The sequence below is a fragment of the Lynx rufus genome, unplaced genomic scaffold (genome assembly GCF_022079265.1).
Source record: "Lynx rufus isolate CCGP_SWC_20201006 ecotype Redwood Valley unplaced genomic scaffold, mLynRuf1.p SCAF_16, whole genome shotgun sequence".
Classification (NCBI taxonomy): Eukaryota; Metazoa; Chordata; class Mammalia; order Carnivora; family Felidae; genus Lynx; species Lynx rufus.
Genome location: NW_025814830.1, coordinates 15,818,775 through 15,835,939, shown reverse-complemented (window position 1 = coordinate 15,835,939; position 17,165 = coordinate 15,818,775). Strand labels below are relative to the sequence as shown.

At 45.5% G+C, this 17,165-nt stretch overlaps 1 protein-coding gene across 1 annotated transcript; it reads left to right on the top strand.

Annotated features, from left to right (window-relative positions):
* Window positions 1-3,505: 3,505 nt before the first annotated feature.
* Window positions 3,506-13,955, top strand: CEBPG (CCAAT enhancer binding protein gamma). Its single transcript, XM_047078302.1, has 2 exons — window positions 3,506-3,659; window positions 10,374-13,955. Exon 2 carries the CDS (start codon window positions 10,470-10,472, stop codon window positions 10,908-10,910), a length of 441 nt encoding a protein of 146 aa, XP_046934258.1. The 5' UTR covers window positions 3,506-3,659; window positions 10,374-10,469; the 3' UTR covers window positions 10,911-13,955.
* The last annotated feature ends 3,210 nt before the right edge of the window (window positions 13,956-17,165 follow it).

The following is a 17,165-nucleotide window of genomic DNA, read 5'->3' as shown; positions in this document are numbered from 1 at the left end:
TAAATTATGTCAGATTTTTCTCTTTTATGAACTGGGCCGGTTATGAAAGTTAGGGTGTCCTAAGGATAGGGAGCATATCACATGGGAAAGAACGTAGCAGTCAGCCTGAGTGACTAAGGCTCCATCAGAGTGACCACAGTTTGATCTGCCATTTGAAGTGGATATTGATGGATTTGTCTGCTCAGCACTCCTTTTTCCCAAAGGAAGTGCCTCTTCCACTCCCTCCAGAGCCATCATGTTAGTACATCGTGACCTGTTCCTGGCCATTTGATTATTCCAGGGATAAGCACTAGACCCAGCTGGGCCAATTCCAGAGTCCTTACTTAAGACTTTTGTAACAGGAACTTAAAAAGAGAGTTGGCTTTATTTTAGTGACCAAAACTGTGGACATTGAGGCTGTCAGTGATCAGGTGAAGAAAGCTGGTGTGCAAGCAGGAAGAATAATAAAACCAACAGGCACACACACACACACACACACACACGCAGAGAGAAAGACAGAGACAGAAATGAAGACATTTGATTATTTGAGTTCTTGATTCTGATATGGCATGGGTATTTCATGAAGTATGCCCTCAAATCTTTAACCAAGTCCTTCTTTATGCTCAGGCTAGTCAGGGATGGTTTTCAGTTACTTTCAATCAAAAGAACCCTTACCAATGCGGAATGATTGACAATCACTGTCATATTATTGCTAATATGCCATGATAAATATGTACTGAGATGCAACCCGGTGACATTGTTTCAATATTCAAAATACAGACATGACCCAGATCTCCTATCAAAGATGGTTAATTTTGTATATTATTTTTCAGAAAGTTTCCAAATATAAATCTATAAGTACTTAAGTATTATCATAACTACTTAAGACACATTTTCGATAAATGCTAAAGTTTACATAGCAAACTTTTATTGATCTGGCTTTCTAAACAATAAGAGATTTGAAATTATTAAAATTGTCCTCACTCTACTTTATGGAAACTAATGAACTAAGATGTGGTAACTAAGGAAAAAAACATTCTAAAAAACACCTTTTGGGATACACTATAGGGTCAACATCAGCACCTTTGATAGTATGTGTATGTCAGTGACTGAATCATCAAAGCTGTATTAAGCACAGCTTGACCTTGTTTTGAACTGTATTTTAGTGTACTATAATTCTACACTGTAACTTGATAATTCATCATGGTAATAATAGCTACCGTGTACCAGACAGGCACTGTTCTAGGGGCCAAACACATATTAACTTTTTAACCCCCCACAGCAATCTTATTGGGTAGATACTGTTGTTATGCCCATTTACAGGTGATGGAGAGGTTACGTAATTTACCCAAGGTCACACAACCATTAAGAGGGGAAGCACAGGGCGAACCCGTCAGGTAACTAAGATAGTTAATCACAGTCGCTCTCAGGTAAATAGCGTAATCAACTAACAAGACATCCTACTTCTAAGGTCCTTTAGAGGAGATTTTAATGTACTACTTGCTTACAAATTCTTTGGATTTGTAGACTACGACTTGGGTATCAGTGAGGCAGAGCTCTGTGCAGGAGATCTTTTGTTATGAGAGCTTAGGGCTCTGTGACTTGGAAGAAAGCCCCACGGTGGATCTCAAGCCAGAGACAGCCTCCACCAGGCTCTGTTCGTTTCCTCACGGTGAGAGCAAATCTTTCCAAGGCCTTCCATCTCTCCTAGGGTAGAAATCAGAACCTTTCCTGGGCCACAGGCTTTATCAATCTCACCAGTCTCCACTGGGACACTGTGCGTCAGCCACTCTGGCCTCACACTTCTCCCATCATAAAACCTTTAGAGAAGACACTCCCTCTGATTGGTCCGTCCTCTTCATCCACACCCCACAGCCAAATCCAACTCGTCTTTCAGGCCTTCCCTGCCCCACAGACCACATTTGGTTCCTTTCTTTTGATCTCACAGCATCTTATTTATGAAAATAGCAACAGAAAAATGGTGTAAATACTGAATGTCTGTCTCCTTGGCTGTGAGTGTGAACTTCATGTAGGCAAGGGCTATGTTTTGCTTGTTCGTTGCTGAATCCCCATCACTTAGCCCACAGCTTAGCACGTAGTTGGCACCAAATAAATACTTGTAAACTAAGGAGACTTTCCAGCCACCACCTGAAGAGGAAATAAATATTAGAGTCTCCTTGGCATTGACTAGACCTGCTCTGCTGAGTGTGGAAGAAGGCTTGCCCAGAGAATGCTAGAGCAGCTTGGCAGAGTGGTTAGCAAGCCACAGGAAAATGAGTATATCTATAAAAAAAATTCTCCCTGTATAACTTGTGATTGACAAATGGTGAGGGTAAAAATTATGATTTTTGTGAGCAATGAAACAATCCAGTGTTCATAGTGCTAACATCTCAATCAAAGAAATTTCAAATCAGAACACTGAGGGTCAAAGTAAAAGAAATAGTGGTTTTGGTGATACTGTGTCTTGCCTACCGACGATGGTTCTATGGTTATCGCTGTTCACTTATAGTTGCAGCACTTTTTATGTTTTATCTTTATGTTTTTTTCAAAGGTTTTATCATCTCTTTAACTGATTCCTCGAAACAACCTTGTGCGGAGAGCCGGTGCCATGGCCTGGGCGATGAAGAAATGTTTCCTCTTTCAAAGACTCTTATTTTTTGGACGATAAGAATTGCTAAAGAGGAAGCAATCAAACCTATCGCGCTGGCTCTGCCCTCCGCCCAGCGCGCTGCTTCCCGGTTTTAAAACGCTTTCAGATCCTCCTGTGAAGTGTCTTGGTTACGTTAAACTGGACTGCCCCGCGTTTTTTGAGATCCCGTCTCTCATCCTGTTCACCTGGCACACGGCACACGGGAATCGATGGCGGAAATCCGATCGTTCCCTGGTGACAACGAACCTCGGTCTGCCGCGCTCACCAATGTGATATCAGCACTACCCCTACGCTGGGAAAACGCCACTTCACTCATTTCCCGGCAAGCTTGCAGCTGCCGTCAGTGCTGCGAAGTCCTGCCCTGTCCTCCAAGCTCCGTCGGGCGCCGGGCGTCCCGGGAGGGCGTCTCGGGGGGCCTCTCTGGGGACCGTTCAGGCGAGGGGCGCCCAGAGGGCCTCCCAGAGGACTCGGCGAAACCCAGGCGAACGTGGGTGATTAAAAAACACCTCAGGAAGTCGTGCTTCCCAAAGACAGGTGCTGCCTTCGCAAGGCTACAGCTCCCCAGCGCCTCCAGCTCTCACAGATCTTCTCTCGCCTCTGGCTTCCCACAGCCCGGGGCCGCCGCTCCGCGCGAACAGCGAAGGATGCGGGCGGTGCCAGGAGCTGCTGGCCTACCCCCGCCACACCCTCCGGCCTCGCCGCGGCGCGGCCAACGCCTCCGCCACGTGCCCGCCTCCCGCAGCCAGGACGCCCGCGATTGGCTGGCGGCGCTGCCCGTCGTGAGGGGAGGGCGCGGCGCCCGCAGGCCGGCGCGCCTATTGGTCGTGGCGGCGGCGGCAGCGCGCGCGGTCGGCGTGAGGAGGGGAAGCCGGTGGCGGCGGCGGCGGCGGAACGGGCGGAGGCTGCCGGTTTCGTAACCGTCGCTCCTCCTCGCTGGCTCGCGGGCTGCGAGGCCTGGGTCCGTCGGGCCGCGCCGCGCGGGGCCGCTCGGAGTGGAGGCCGCCTGGGGGCGGGCGGGCTGGAGGCGCAGGTAAGGAGGCCGCGGGCGGGCGGGATGAGGGAAGAAGAGGAGGCCGCGGTGGAGCCGGCCGCTCGCGTGGGCGCCGGCCGGGCCCGAGGAACCTCGGCCCGGCCTGAGGAGGCCGGCTAGCCGGGAAGGCCCCGCGCGGCCCGCGGCGCGGGCGGCGGCCCCGCGCGGCGTCTGATGCAACCTGCCGGCAACACCCGGCGGGGCCGCTGAGCTCATCCCTGGCCGTGACCCAGGGCCGCGGCGCCGCCCGCCGACCCCCGCGCTCCTCCCGGGCGCCCCTCGCTGCCGGCCCGGGACAGGACGGGGCGGGGGACGAGGTGTGCCCCCTCCGGAACCCGGCCTCTTTTGGGGAAACGGGCATTGGTGACAAGCTAGGCTCGTATTGGCCCCCGGGGATAAAGGGTGTTCCCAGAATAGCAAGAGGAGGACCGTGCCTTACCGTAGCGCCACTTCGGAAATTGCCCGCCCCTCCAGAACTGCTTGGCGAGGGGTAGGCGAGACTTCTGTTCAGAAGTTAGGAGGGTGATAAAGTGGGCAGGGAAGGCGGCTGATTTTTATTAAATACACGACTTTACAGAAATGATCCTGCGCTTACTTAGGGAGCTGTAATTTGAATATCCTGCAGTTCACGGCTGAATATAGGTTAGATGAACGGGCAGCAACCACGAGTTGAATAGAAAAGAGAAGGGCAAGGAATGAAGCGCTTCATTAGCATGTTGGAGGGAACACAGTAAAGAAAATCGCTAGCAGAGGTGTCTAGATGAACGGAATGGAAATGCATATTTGGGGGGAAGGATAATCTGTTCTTCCAAGGAGGCTTGTATGTTTTCATTTTTGAGAAGGTTTGTTTCGTTTTCCTTTTGTCTGAGGTTTGTGCTGTAATCTGGCACCTTAAAATGTGTCAGTTTCAGAAAGGTTTTAAGGTTAGTGGGTTACACAAAAATTGGTAGTTTTCTCTCCCGAGCCTGCACTCAGGGAATCCTTATGTGAAGAGATTGTCCTAAATTCAGATAGGATATGCGACTCCCAAATAAATTTTGGAAAGAAAATACTACAGGGGTTTGCTTTCCTAAGAAATTGTGCCTCTAAAAGTTCTTGATATTGAAAAGTTAAAATCTGGTCACTGTTACCACTTGATTAGTATTTGGCATGAGCTATTCTTAAAGTTGATTCTCTGTTTCTGGAAACACTTACTGTAAACATGGCTAAATAATTACAGGATGCTAGTGAGCTGAAGAATTTCTCAGTTTCTTGATTTCCTGCTTCTGGTGGGTCTACTTGGCTTAATCAGTCGTTTGTAAATACCTGCCTAAAAAACAGGTGAAAACAAAATTTCATTTTTTTCATAATATCCTTTAAATTCTCAAGAGCACATCATTGACTGTCAGCAGTTGTCTGATCTTGGAGAGGTGGGTTCGTCTGTAGGGATTTGAACAGCACATGGTGAGGCCCTGGTAAAGACAACTAGGACCTCATGGGGCTGAATTAGGTCTTATGGTCTAGGATTGCCTCACCTGATCACAGTAATGTAAATATAGGTAGCCACAATTCCAAATTTATTGGGTATTCTTGGGAGGGAGTGCTTCCATGGGTTCTCGTAGGTACATTGGTTTCCTACCTTTTTGGCTTTCCAGCCCTGTTGGTTAAAAAAAAAAATTTTTAAGCATGATTTCCTAATAGAGGTATATTTATAAACAATGTGTGTACTTTTTTTTTTTTTTGTATGTTGTAAACCATAACAGAAGTAGATTAAAAAGGTAACGTTAAAAAAAAGACAAGTGAACATACATTTGCTCCATACTCTAGTGGACTGCTTATGTACCCCCAAAGGGATGTACCCTCCTTCATGGACCCCTGTTTTGGGTCATGAAGCAAGCAGTGGCAACTAAATAGAAATCCTGCTCCTTTGGGCATGTATGGACTTTGCTTACCTTTACATCTCTTGCAGTATGGAGTTGTCAGACCCTGGCAACAGATGCCTAAGAACTTGAGATTATTAATTGGAACACATAACTGGGCTAAGTAGAAAAGCAAGTTCTCAACTGAAATAAAGCAAAGACCAGACTAGGAATGATGTTCACTGTATAGACTGGGTACTCAAAGGAGCAAGTGGAATTATATTTTTATTTTCATGTACACCTTTTTTTTTTTTTTTTTAAATTTTTTTTTTTCAATGTTTATTTATTTTTGGGACAGAGAGAGACAGAGCATGAACGGGGGAGGGGCAGAGAGAGAGGGAGACACAGAATCGGAAACAGGCTCCAGGCTCCGAGCCATCAGCCCAGAGCCTGACGCGGGGCTCGAACTCACGGACCGCGAGATCGTGACCTGGCTGAAGTCGGACGCTTAACCGACTGCGCCACCCAGGCGCCCTCATGTACACCTTTAAGAAAGACCAAGAACCTAAGGAAGTAAGACCATAATATCTTAACACTCCTGATTTAATTGTGGTTGTTTTAAGAGATTCCAGTACTAGAGAACCTATCTCATTTCTGTATATGATGTTTATAAAAATAAATATTTTCTTTTAGCCAGTATTTGACACGTTTCCCCTTTTTAAAATTATTTTCATTTTATTTTATTCCTTTTTATTATTTAAAAAAAACTTTTTTTTAATGTTTATTTATTTTTGAGAGAGAGAGAGAATCCGAAGCAGGCTCCAGGTTCTGAGCTGTCAGCACAGAGCCCGATGAAGGGCTCGAACTCATGAACTGTGAGATCATGACCTGAGCGGAAGTCGGACGCTTGGTATGGTTTACAACAGACAAAAAAACCCGACTGAGCCACCCAGGCGCCCCTCATCATATTTATTTTAGATAGAGAGAGAGTGAAAGTGGGGGAGAGGGGAGGAGGGGGAGGAAGGGAAGGAGAGAGACAGAATATGAATGAATGAATGAATGAATGAATGAATGAATGAATGAATCTTAAGCAGGCTCTACACTGAGCGTGGAGCCTGATACAGGGCTCGATCCCATGACTCTGGGGTTAAGACCTGAACTGAAATCAAGAGTGGGACGCTCAATCGACTGAGCCAGCCAGGAGCCCCTCGACAGATATTTCTTGGGCCCCACCACTATATGGCTCACCCTGCACTACTAGATGCTGAGCGTGTGGACATGAAGACAGATCGCTGCCTCTAGCTTAGTCTCCAGGGAGAGCTGGCATTGACAGAGAAACTGGGGGAACCACCTGGACAGCAGTACGAAGAAAAGAGAATGCAGGACCATTTAGGGGGTTGATAGTGGTTCAGTGTTGTTGAGGTGTGAAGTGTAAGGGAGCAAGGGCTGGAGAGAGAGTTGATACCTTCAATCTGATCCTACACACTGGAGCAGGTTGGAGTGTTCGATTGCTCTGGAGGCAGTGGTTGGAGGGAACAGCTAAACCAGAGGAGACCAGTGCCCCTTGAGAGATGATGTCAGCCTGAGGTAATTAATTCTGTGGCATCCGGATGGAGAAGGTGGTGGGTTGTAAGTTTTTGGGAGCTGGGTGGGTAGCCTTGTCACATACCAGTGATTGTAAAGATTTGGTGTCAGGGAGAGACATCTATGAGTGTTTTGGAGTGTGGACATTCACTGAGGAGATTGGAGTTAAAAGTTTATTTGGGGGGGGCATGGGGAGGAATATCTGGTTGTACGTATGTGAAAAAAGATGACAGGAGGATTAGGAAAATTCTTGATAAGTTTATTTTCCCAAATGAAACTTGAGAGAAATTTGTTTTACTCATTCTGGCTGCTCTGCGTTTTCAGTATGTTGCTGATTTGAATGAACACTCCTTGAATTAAAAAATTTGAATTAAAAAAAAAATGCACCTCCTCATTGTGAATCTGCAGCAGTGGCTCTCACACTTCATCACTTCAGGGTCCCGTTGAAACAGGATTGCCTGGGCCTATTCCTGGAGCTCCCAATCCTTCTGTCTGGGCAGCCTGAGAATTTGCATTTCTCACAAGTTCCCAAATGCTGCTGCTGCTGGTCCGCACTTTGGGAATTACTGCTCAGTTTTTCTGCTCCTCCCTGCTCGAATGATTCACATGTAAGGAAATAAGGCGCCGCCCTGCTTCCTGTAGAATGAACTTTGGAATAGTATTTGTCTACGCAGGAGCCAGACTTTCATTTGGGATTGAATATCCAGGTTTGAAATAAACTAGTATTTTTTTGCCCATTGTAGGTGCTCAATAAGTGTTTGTGGAAGGAACAAGAGCGTAAGTGACAGTGTAAACTGGGCAACTTTTGGAGGCAGCTATTTTGTTTGTGTAAAAACAGTTGATACTCTGGAGTCAGCTTTTTTGGACCACTTGGCTCTGACCCCCTTTACTTGATTCATTAAGGAAAATGAATGGATATTTTTTTCACTTAAACTTCCTTGGCTTTGGTTGAGGAACTTTAAAACAACAACATTTTTAAAGTTCTTAATATTTCTAAGTTTCCCTTGCTTACGTTTTTACCAATTTGATAATTACTCTTTGTTTTTCAAGCCAAAGGGCACATTTTCAAAGTCCCCCCTAGTATGTTCAGCCTACTATGTTCAGCCCCTCTACTGTGAGTCAGACTGAGGTAAAAAGAGCTCTTCTCTATTCCTGTATCTCTGGGTACCAAAATGGACATGAACGTCACTGAATTTGGAACCTGTGTTAAAATCTTTTAGTGATTTGGGCATAAAAAGCCGAGCATAAGGCAGGAAGAAAAGACTTTTTAGTACTGAAGTTCGTGGTATATTTTCAGAGTCAGAAGGCATCTTACCATTCTACATCCCTCATTTGCAGATGGGGAAATCAAGGCCCCAAGAAGGAAAGGATATAGGTTCCGAGCAAAAGAGGGGAGCCAGAGCCAAGACAGTATTGACCTGGTTCCTCCTGGTCTGTACTTCTTTGGATCATTCTTATCTTTGTGTTGTCTATAGATTAGTTTTAAAGAGTAAAAACATAATTGGCATATGAAAAGTTAAAAAGTTAAAGAAGATGACCATGATTATGATAGTTGAAACAATCCCAGGAGAAGTGTTAAACACGTTTTTAAAAATTGACTAAAATATTATGCCCACTTTACACCAAATAAGCAATAATGTTGATGGCCACTAACACTTTTAGTGGTAAGGTGGCTCAAATTAATACTGAACTGCCACTGTTTAACTGGAAGAAAAATAGGCAACATAGTAAATTATCAAAGGAGATTGTGAAATGTCCACTACTGAAGATAGACTTGGAGTAGATATCGTCCATGGTTTGGAAGGAAGCTTTCTTTTTTGCCTTATATTGGAGTGAGAACAGATGGCTCACTAGCTCAGGGCCGCCTGCATGGCTTGGGAGACCATTGAAAGTAAGGATATGGCGACTTTCTAAAAGGAAAGATTTTTAAAAAGCAGGCCAGTAAACAGTGTTTTATACGGAAATGCCCAGCTAAAAGTTTGGGTGAAGCTTCTGGTGTTTACTAACTGAGCTTAAGAACTATGAGATGTACTCATTTGAGGCATTTCAGAATTCTGGCCCCAGGTTTTTTCCACTGATGTAGTTTTGGCAGTTTTGTGAAAAGAAGACAGGATAGTTTTATGGTTCATAACATCGCTTTCTGAATTTCCAAGAGTAATTTGATTTCTTGCTGGACGTGGCTCAGCAGCTTAGTCAGTTTGTCTTGAAGTGGCCTCAGGATAGGATAGGTATCCTTTTGACACCTCTTGAGGCAATTGTAGGGGCCTAGTTGGACTCACAGTCATCCACACACGACCAGTTTCCGAAACCGTGGCTTCATTTCTACGGGCGGCACTGCCGTGGCACTTGGAGTCGGCGTTTCCCCTGAGCCCCTTCTTCAGTGGGCCGTGGGTGTGGGCACTGCCGCTGCTCGGCCTCTGTCTGGCGTCAGCCCCAGGCTTGCTCTGCCTTGGATGCATCTTTAAGGCTTTTATGTCTTTCGTTGCGGTTCAGGTTGCCCATGTTTAGATGTGTTTATTACGTCAAGAAGAAAAAAAGCACTGTTAGAAGAAGCATGGTGGGGTGGGACAGCAGACTGGGTGTCTCAGAGCTCCTAAGTCTAGGATCCAAGAAACAAACTTAGGAAATCTATGTAAACTACTTCTCTTTGAGGCAATAAATAAATAAATAAATAAATAAATAAATAAATAAAAACAAGCCAACACTGCCCGCCCCCGCTTTTCAGAATATCCCATAAAGATGTACTCTGGGAGGAGAGGCAAGTCCTCGATGACTCCGTCCCTGTATGTCGGCATCAGGAGTGTGCGGCGACCCTGATGAGTAGTGGGGACCGGGCGCTGCGCTGCAGTACGCTCGTTTGACGTGAGCGGACAATCGAAACTTTTCTCCCCTTCTTTGCAGGTGTCTCTTCTATCATAATTGAACTCAGGTTTTCCATGTTTAACCCAAACATCTCATTTCTCTCTGGCAGATTGCCAAGTGCTATTAGTTCATATGTGCTACCTAATTAGCGGTATTCTTTTGTTTTTCCTTCCATTTTTGATAACAGTCACAGATGGGTAGTACCCTCAGGGGTTCAGGTGGGCTGGATTTGGCCTTATGGTGCTTCTGTACTAACTCACCTTTCTAAATTAAATGATTTAGACTTCTGAAACATTGGAACAGTTGGCAGTTGCTGTAGACTTTTCTCAGCATAATCAATTAATGTTGGCCTGCTGTTAGGTACTTGCAAGTTTAATCTCATTTGATCTTGTCATTTCAAACATTTTAATGCAATTTATTTTTTAACTAGGTACATGTGAAGATTTCTTGGCAGCTTAGTGTGGAAACCGTTGATCACCTTGCCCTCATTTCTACCTGTTCCGTGTCAGCAAGAGAGCGTGCCCAAATGAGTAAGATAGCACAGCAGAACAGCACTCCTGGAATAAGTGTTATTCATACTCAGGCTCATGCCAGCGGCTTACAGCAGGTTCCTCAGCTGGTGCCTGCCGGCCCTGGGGGAGGGGGCAAAGCCGCGCCTCCGAGCAAGCAAAGCAAAAAGAGCTCGCCCATGGATCGAAACAGTGATGAGTATCGGCAGCGCAGAGAGAGGAACAACATGGCTGTGAAAAAGAGCCGGTTGAAAAGCAAGCAGAAGGCACAGGATACACTGCAGAGGGTGAATCAGCTCAAAGAAGAGAATGAACGGTTGGAAGCAAAAATTAAATTGCTGACTAAGGAATTAAGCGTACTGAAAGACTTGTTTCTTGAGCACGCACACAACCTTGCAGATAACGTGCAACCCGGTGGCACTGAAAATACAACAACTCCTGATAATGCAGGACAGTAGACCTCACCCCTTCCAAGTTCACGGTTTGTGGCTTGCTTGAACGTTAAAGGTGTGACTACCTACACCACTCGTATCAATGGCCGAACGTTGTCTTGTTCCATTATTCAAAGATCCATTGAAGGTTGTTTTCTAGGATCAGCACTGAAGAGTTGATTAGCTAAAAATGTTAGCCATGTAATTTGAATATCTAGTTTTAAATGATACGGATTTTTTTGTGGGGATAAAACAAAGTTTTAAGGTATATGGTAAAAAAAAAAAAATCCTGGACCTCGATGTTCTTAATAAATCCTCACTTCCCAAGAAATGCTTCTTTTCTAGGTTGATAAAAGGAACAGGGAACCGGCAGGTCCTGCAGGAGGTTCTTGGTTTTATTGGAGATGGTTAATTGGACTAAGAAAGTTGAATGCCATTTGGTTGATCTATTTGTGATTTTTTTTTTTTTTTCTAAATTATGTACTAAAATTCCTTAGGGCTATAGAAATCAATCACTTTGTGATTTGGAGTGATTCTATGTATAGCATAACCCTTGTTTTAGCACAATTAGTATTGTTTCCCCAACAAGTACAAGTTTCTGAGTAGCAATGCCATGTTGAATAAGCCCCATTGTGTTTTAAAGGCAGTATACAGCCAGTTGGCTTAAAAATACAAATAATTAGGAGGTGAATAGGTTTTTTAAAAATAAGAGTAAAGCATATTAGAATTATGCTTTTGGGACACCTTTGGGTTATTGGATTGGTGTTATTTTGTTTTCTAACAACAACAATAAACCAAAAGACAGCTCTGGTTTAGAGAAACTTGTGCACCAAAATTTTTGTTTCTGTAGATGCTAGTCAAGTAAGCATTTTTAAGTTACCATTTTGACAGCCAGGTTAGTAGACAGAATGCCTTGTTTACCGATTGAGATTTAGGTAGTTTCTTCTATGTCCAAATATCTGCAATGGGGCCATGATTTTTAAAGGCAGAAATGTCTTGGTAAGGATCATTTGGCATTTGATCCTAACCAGGTGATTATCAGAAAAATACATCATCAACTCTAGGCCATCTCCCCAAATAGTATAGTCTAAGAAAACTTGAAAATGTAAGGTTTAACCTTTAATTTATTTCACATAAATACATCTTTTTATATTGTTCTTGTGACATTTCTTTTTCTAGTTAGTGGGCTATTCTAGACTTTTTGTACCACTGCTTCTGTTTGTTTATTTGTATGCTTTGTGTCCCATAAATTATTTTAGAAAGAAAATACTGATAAAACTCAGGATATTGACATTTTTGTCGAGACTAAAAAATGGCGATTACTAAAGTTGGGGAATCTCTAGAGTTTGGTTTGTATCAGTGTTGGTAGGTTTGATTGTCCGTGTTGATTTCTCTTCTTTTTTCTTTCTTCCTTTTTTTTTTTTTTTTTTTAGCACAATTCTAGCTCAGATTTGTTGGTGTGTGTGTGTCGGTGTGTGTGTGTCAGTGTCAGTCTAGGCTGGTGACAAGAGTCTGAGTCACCTCTGAGTCACCTCTGGTTAAAACATTTGTGTTACCAGGTATCTCATTTGAACATGGTCACCTTTTGGCCACATTGTTGTTTTGCGCTAGGACTTGGAACAGTTTAACCAGGATGTAACTCAGGTCGCACCCTTAGGTTGTTCTGTGCTCTTTTGGGCAGGCGAAGATAGCACCTGCGATTCAACAGAGCCATCACTGAGTCCATGGAGCCTCTTCCGCATGTGACTAGGACCCAGTGCTGTTCCAGGAGAGCCACCGTCCCCGGAGGCTTCACTCCCTGGACAGCCAGGAGACAGGATCGGGGTTTCTATTAGGGTCCAACCCCAATGTACTTTGGCTGGAGTATCAGTGTACTTACAGGTTGATGGATTTTTTTTTTTTTTTTTTTTTTTGCCTAACTAGGAGATAGCCCCAGAATCCTACTGAATCTTTAATAGCTGACCCATGTTCTATAATTAACCTTATTAGAGGTACAGTTAGGCCACTTGAATCTTTAAGCACCTAGAAAGGTGTTACATTAAATCTCTTGTTTACTAAAAACTGTGTTTCAGAAGTTGATGTCCCTATGGAATTTATGGTTACCAATTATATGGATTGAGTTAACTTGGAAAAAGAAGTTGTAGGGAAATCATCAGGGGTGTACACTTGATATTTCAAATCAGAACACAAGATTGAAACTTGGAAAAATTGACTCAAGCTTTCCTGTTACCTATGCAAACAAGAACTTTAGCACAAACATTTATTCGTAGAACAAAAATGTTAACCGTTGTCTTGACTGTCTTACTGAAGTGTTTGGGATTGAAAGTTTTTAGTTTGATAGACTCATTAGTGTAAAATTGAGGGAAACCAAGTATGGGGAATGGGTACGTTTAGAGCTTTGGGAATTGTAAAATGACTTTTGTAACTTTTGTTCTGTAGGTTACATATGAACCGTTAGGATTTGATCTGCCTTTGCAGGCGGGTCCAGTGGTTTAGGAATTAGGCTTTCGTGTAAATTTCTAGCTGCGTCTGAGTCTCCGGAGATAGGCGCTCTCTGGCCGGTGTTGGCTGCAGGTGGGGAGATCGGAGCTCTTCTGCTGTCTGGCCCCTTTCAGTTATTGGGATGTGAGCTTAGATACTTAGGATTCTTACTAAGAAGTAGTAAGACGTTAACAGCATATGACCAGATTTTTGAAATTCGGGTCATGAGTGTGAAATTCTGAAATTTACGTTTAAAAAAAGGTAGTATGTGCAATTTAATAATTGGTATTAAAAGAAATCAGCTTTTGATGTTTCTTAATCCTCATTAGAGGCTTGAAACTTTGTACCTGAACCACCCAGTTAGCACTCAGAGTGCTTTTTGATGCCTTAGAAATAGGAAGCAGTTTTTTGTTTGACAAAAGCTAGGGAGGAGAAAGTTCATTCTATAGCTGTTAGATCTGCCTCTCAGGAAAAAGCCCTTAACTTGTTCTTTTGTTCATGGCTTTCCTCAGTTTGTGAGATTACTCTATTTTTTTAAATATAATTTTATTTCTTTCAATGAATATGAAATAAAAACACACTTTGGAATAATGACTGCATTTCACTGTGGGTTTCTTTATGTTCGATACCAGGGAAGTAGTCCAGGTGTTGGCTCTGCAGAGCAGGCGGAGCCGTCTCTCCCGTTTCCAGCCCAGGGCAGGGGTGAAGGCAGGGGAGCGTGGGGGACAAGCAGGGGTGCTTCTGTCCAAGCCTAGATTTCCCTGAATGGCCAGGAACATCATCTCCTGTGAAGATGGAGCGCCTCTCTAGTCACATGCTTTGCCGCGTGGTCTAATCCCCGCGAGTGTGCTAGACTAGGGGAGGCCGAGCTGGCGTTTCCTGCGCAGACACCTGGTGTCTCGGTGTGTGGTTCCCATTCACACAGTGGTAGGAGGTTCGTTCTTCAGGCTCTGAGGTAGACGGGGATGTCTTTCCCCTAACAGTGCAATTTGTGGTACGTACACCATCTTCATTTACATGGTGCCAGTGTCTACAAAAGTGAATAAATACTGAATCCATGCTGACTTGAGTGTCTCAAGGGAAGATGTCATTTAGATACGTCTGTGATCCTTCAGCTATTCTCAGGTCTTGGGAAATAGGTTTCCACTCACTGCCTCTTAATGAAAATTGTAGTGCAGTAATTATTTCGGTGGGTAGGACGTCCTGTCTTGAGGAGTTTTATATAGAGGTGATTTGTGAAGGTGCCAGCTGTTTTTTAATAAAAGCACTTTTGGACCTGCTCGGTCAGTGTGTAGAGTCCATATGGCTTTTACTTGTCTTCAGACCACCAATCCTGAATGTTCTTTCACTGCCACACCCACTCCTCGAAGAGCTCTAGGCCTGCAAGTTAGGCAGGGGTGCCCTGGGGGGCTGGGGTTGCAGAACTGGGCTTCGAGGCAAAGGGGGTTGTGCTGGTTTGTAGCTCAGATAACTGGGTCTGGCCACACCCTCTGAAGCAGCTGTTAGAGCCAGGTGCCTTCCCACATCCCCGCCTCTCAGTCCTACCCCCTAAATGTGCCTCTCGAACCTGTCTGCTCCCCTCCCCTCCCCCGCCTTCTGCAGAGCCATCATCCGCTCCTGTCTGAACTTTGTCTCCTTGGACCATTGCATGCTCTCCAGAACCTTCTGTCATTCCCCACTGCACCCAGTGAGGCCCGGTCTCCTTGCGATGTGGCTCCATTTGGTCTTGTTGACTTAACATTCCTCCATTTTCTAGCCCTCGTTTCTTTGCTGTGGCTGCAGGGCTTTTCCAAGCTCTCTTTACTCCTTGGAACAGCTCAGGTCTGGATGCCTCCTCTTCGCCTTGCTTTTCACTTTGAACCCTTCCTATCTCAGCCCCACCCTGGCTTTCTAGACAAGGTCAGTCCTGTTACTTCCCTTCATGGCACTTTTCAGTGTGTAAGATCATGTATTTGCAGCCTCCTTGGGATTCTCTCTCCCTCTCTGCCCCTCCCCCGCTCGTGCGTACTCTCTCAAAATAAACAAACTTAAAAAAAAAAGATATTTGTGCTTGTTTGTTCAAGGCGGCGAAGTCTCTCAGTAAACTACAGGCTTGGAGAGCAGGGAATCATGTTTTTATACTACACTGGCACATAGTGGATGTTCAATTATTTATTGAATGAATACCTAGACCCTTCCAGGGTTTCAGAAAGCCTTGTTTAGTGCTGTTCAGCTTTCTGGAAGGGTCTCTAATGTATTTCTGAAGCTGTATGGATTTTTGCAGAGGTTTGGAGACTTGAGTTGGGTGCTCCCTCTGGAACATGGGGTGGAGGGGAGATCTGTTGCCGCCCCCCCACCCCCACCCCGAGCCCTGCACCAGCAGAGAATGCCCTTTGCCTTACTGACCTGGGCAAAAGCAGTCATACTATGCTCCCAGTGTCCCTCTTGGACAAAGAACATTCAGTGACAGATTTTTCTTTATGCTTTTTACCTTCTTGAGAATCATGGGAAATGGGCAGTTTGGAGAGGCGATGTCCCAAGGAAAGGAAGGACAAAGATATACACTCAGCTATGTTTTTTAATGAACACCAACTAAACTATCCATTTTCAGTTTCCACCTAACCGCCACTGATTCTGTCCTGGCGGTGGGTGAATTGAAACCCTGTATGCCACGATGTGTCTCAGGTACAGCTGGGCTGGAGAAACGTTTGGTGAACTCAAACTCCTGACACTCAAGACTGTCGTTACTCAAACCGCTCAGCGTCACCAAGAACTTAGGGGCTGTCTGTGCACCAGCAGAAAACCTGAAAAAATGGTTACAGATCTGAGAAGCAGGGTGCCTGGGTGGCTCGGTCGGCTAAGCATCTGACTCTCGGTTTTGGCTCAGGTCACGATCTCACGGTTGGTGAGTTCGAGCCCCACATTGGGCTCTGCGCGGATAGCGTGGGGCCTGCTTGGGACTCCCTCTCCCTCCCTCTCTGCTCCTCTCCAGCTCACACACAAGATAAACTTAAGAAAAAAAAAAACTCTGAGAAGCAAACAGGAAAAATGGTTTCGTTTTAACTTGGTCACTTCACGAGCACTTTTGCGTGCCTGTCGCAGGAAGAAATCATCTGTACTAAACGCTTCAGTGACTTTTCAAGGCATCTAGCTTGGGCCACAGAGTTTTCCACCCCATGGTGGTTTCACCTCTGGTGTCCTGTCTTCTCACGTGCCCTTCATCTTGGCTTGGAAACTCCTGGATGACGGCACCGTGAGGAGACAAACCTGGACCGGTTTGGCACAGAATCCCCCAGCCCCGGGTTCTGCGGGAGTGCGGAGCTGGGCCAGCAGAGGTAAGGACAGGCATTCTGCCCTCGGCAGGGACCAGGCCCCGCCAGCCTTGAAGTCTCCTTGCCGGAGAGGAATCTGGCCCGTGGGTTTACGCTTAGGGAAGACGTGGTCTCAGCAAACACGGAGGCCACGAGAAAGCTCACCTCTGCCGTGGAGCTGAGCTGGGGGGCAGTGTCTCTCGGGCAGATGCCGGCTTGGCCAGCACGTCCGGTGTGAAAAGGAAGTCAAGGCAGGGAATCTCTGCAAGTCTCAAGTTTTAACTATGCCTTAAGTGCCCCCTTCAGAAACGCAGCTTTGAGGCCGTAGCCGTATCAGAAAGGCTTCTTCCTCTACCGCTTCACCTTCTCCCGTGCAAAGGCGCGTGGAGGCCGGCTCCAGCTACGCGCCCAGCACCCGGCGCTCTGCACCGTCAGCGCCCACGTCCTAGGTCCGGCCACGCGTGCTCATCTGCAAAGGGAGAAAGGACAGAGAGGGAGCCGCGCACAAAGG

Coding starts and splice junctions, on each gene's coding strand:
- CEBPG (XM_047078302.1), top strand. CDS start 10,470: ATGAGTAAGATAGCACAGCAGAACAGCACTCCTGGAATAAGTGTTATT.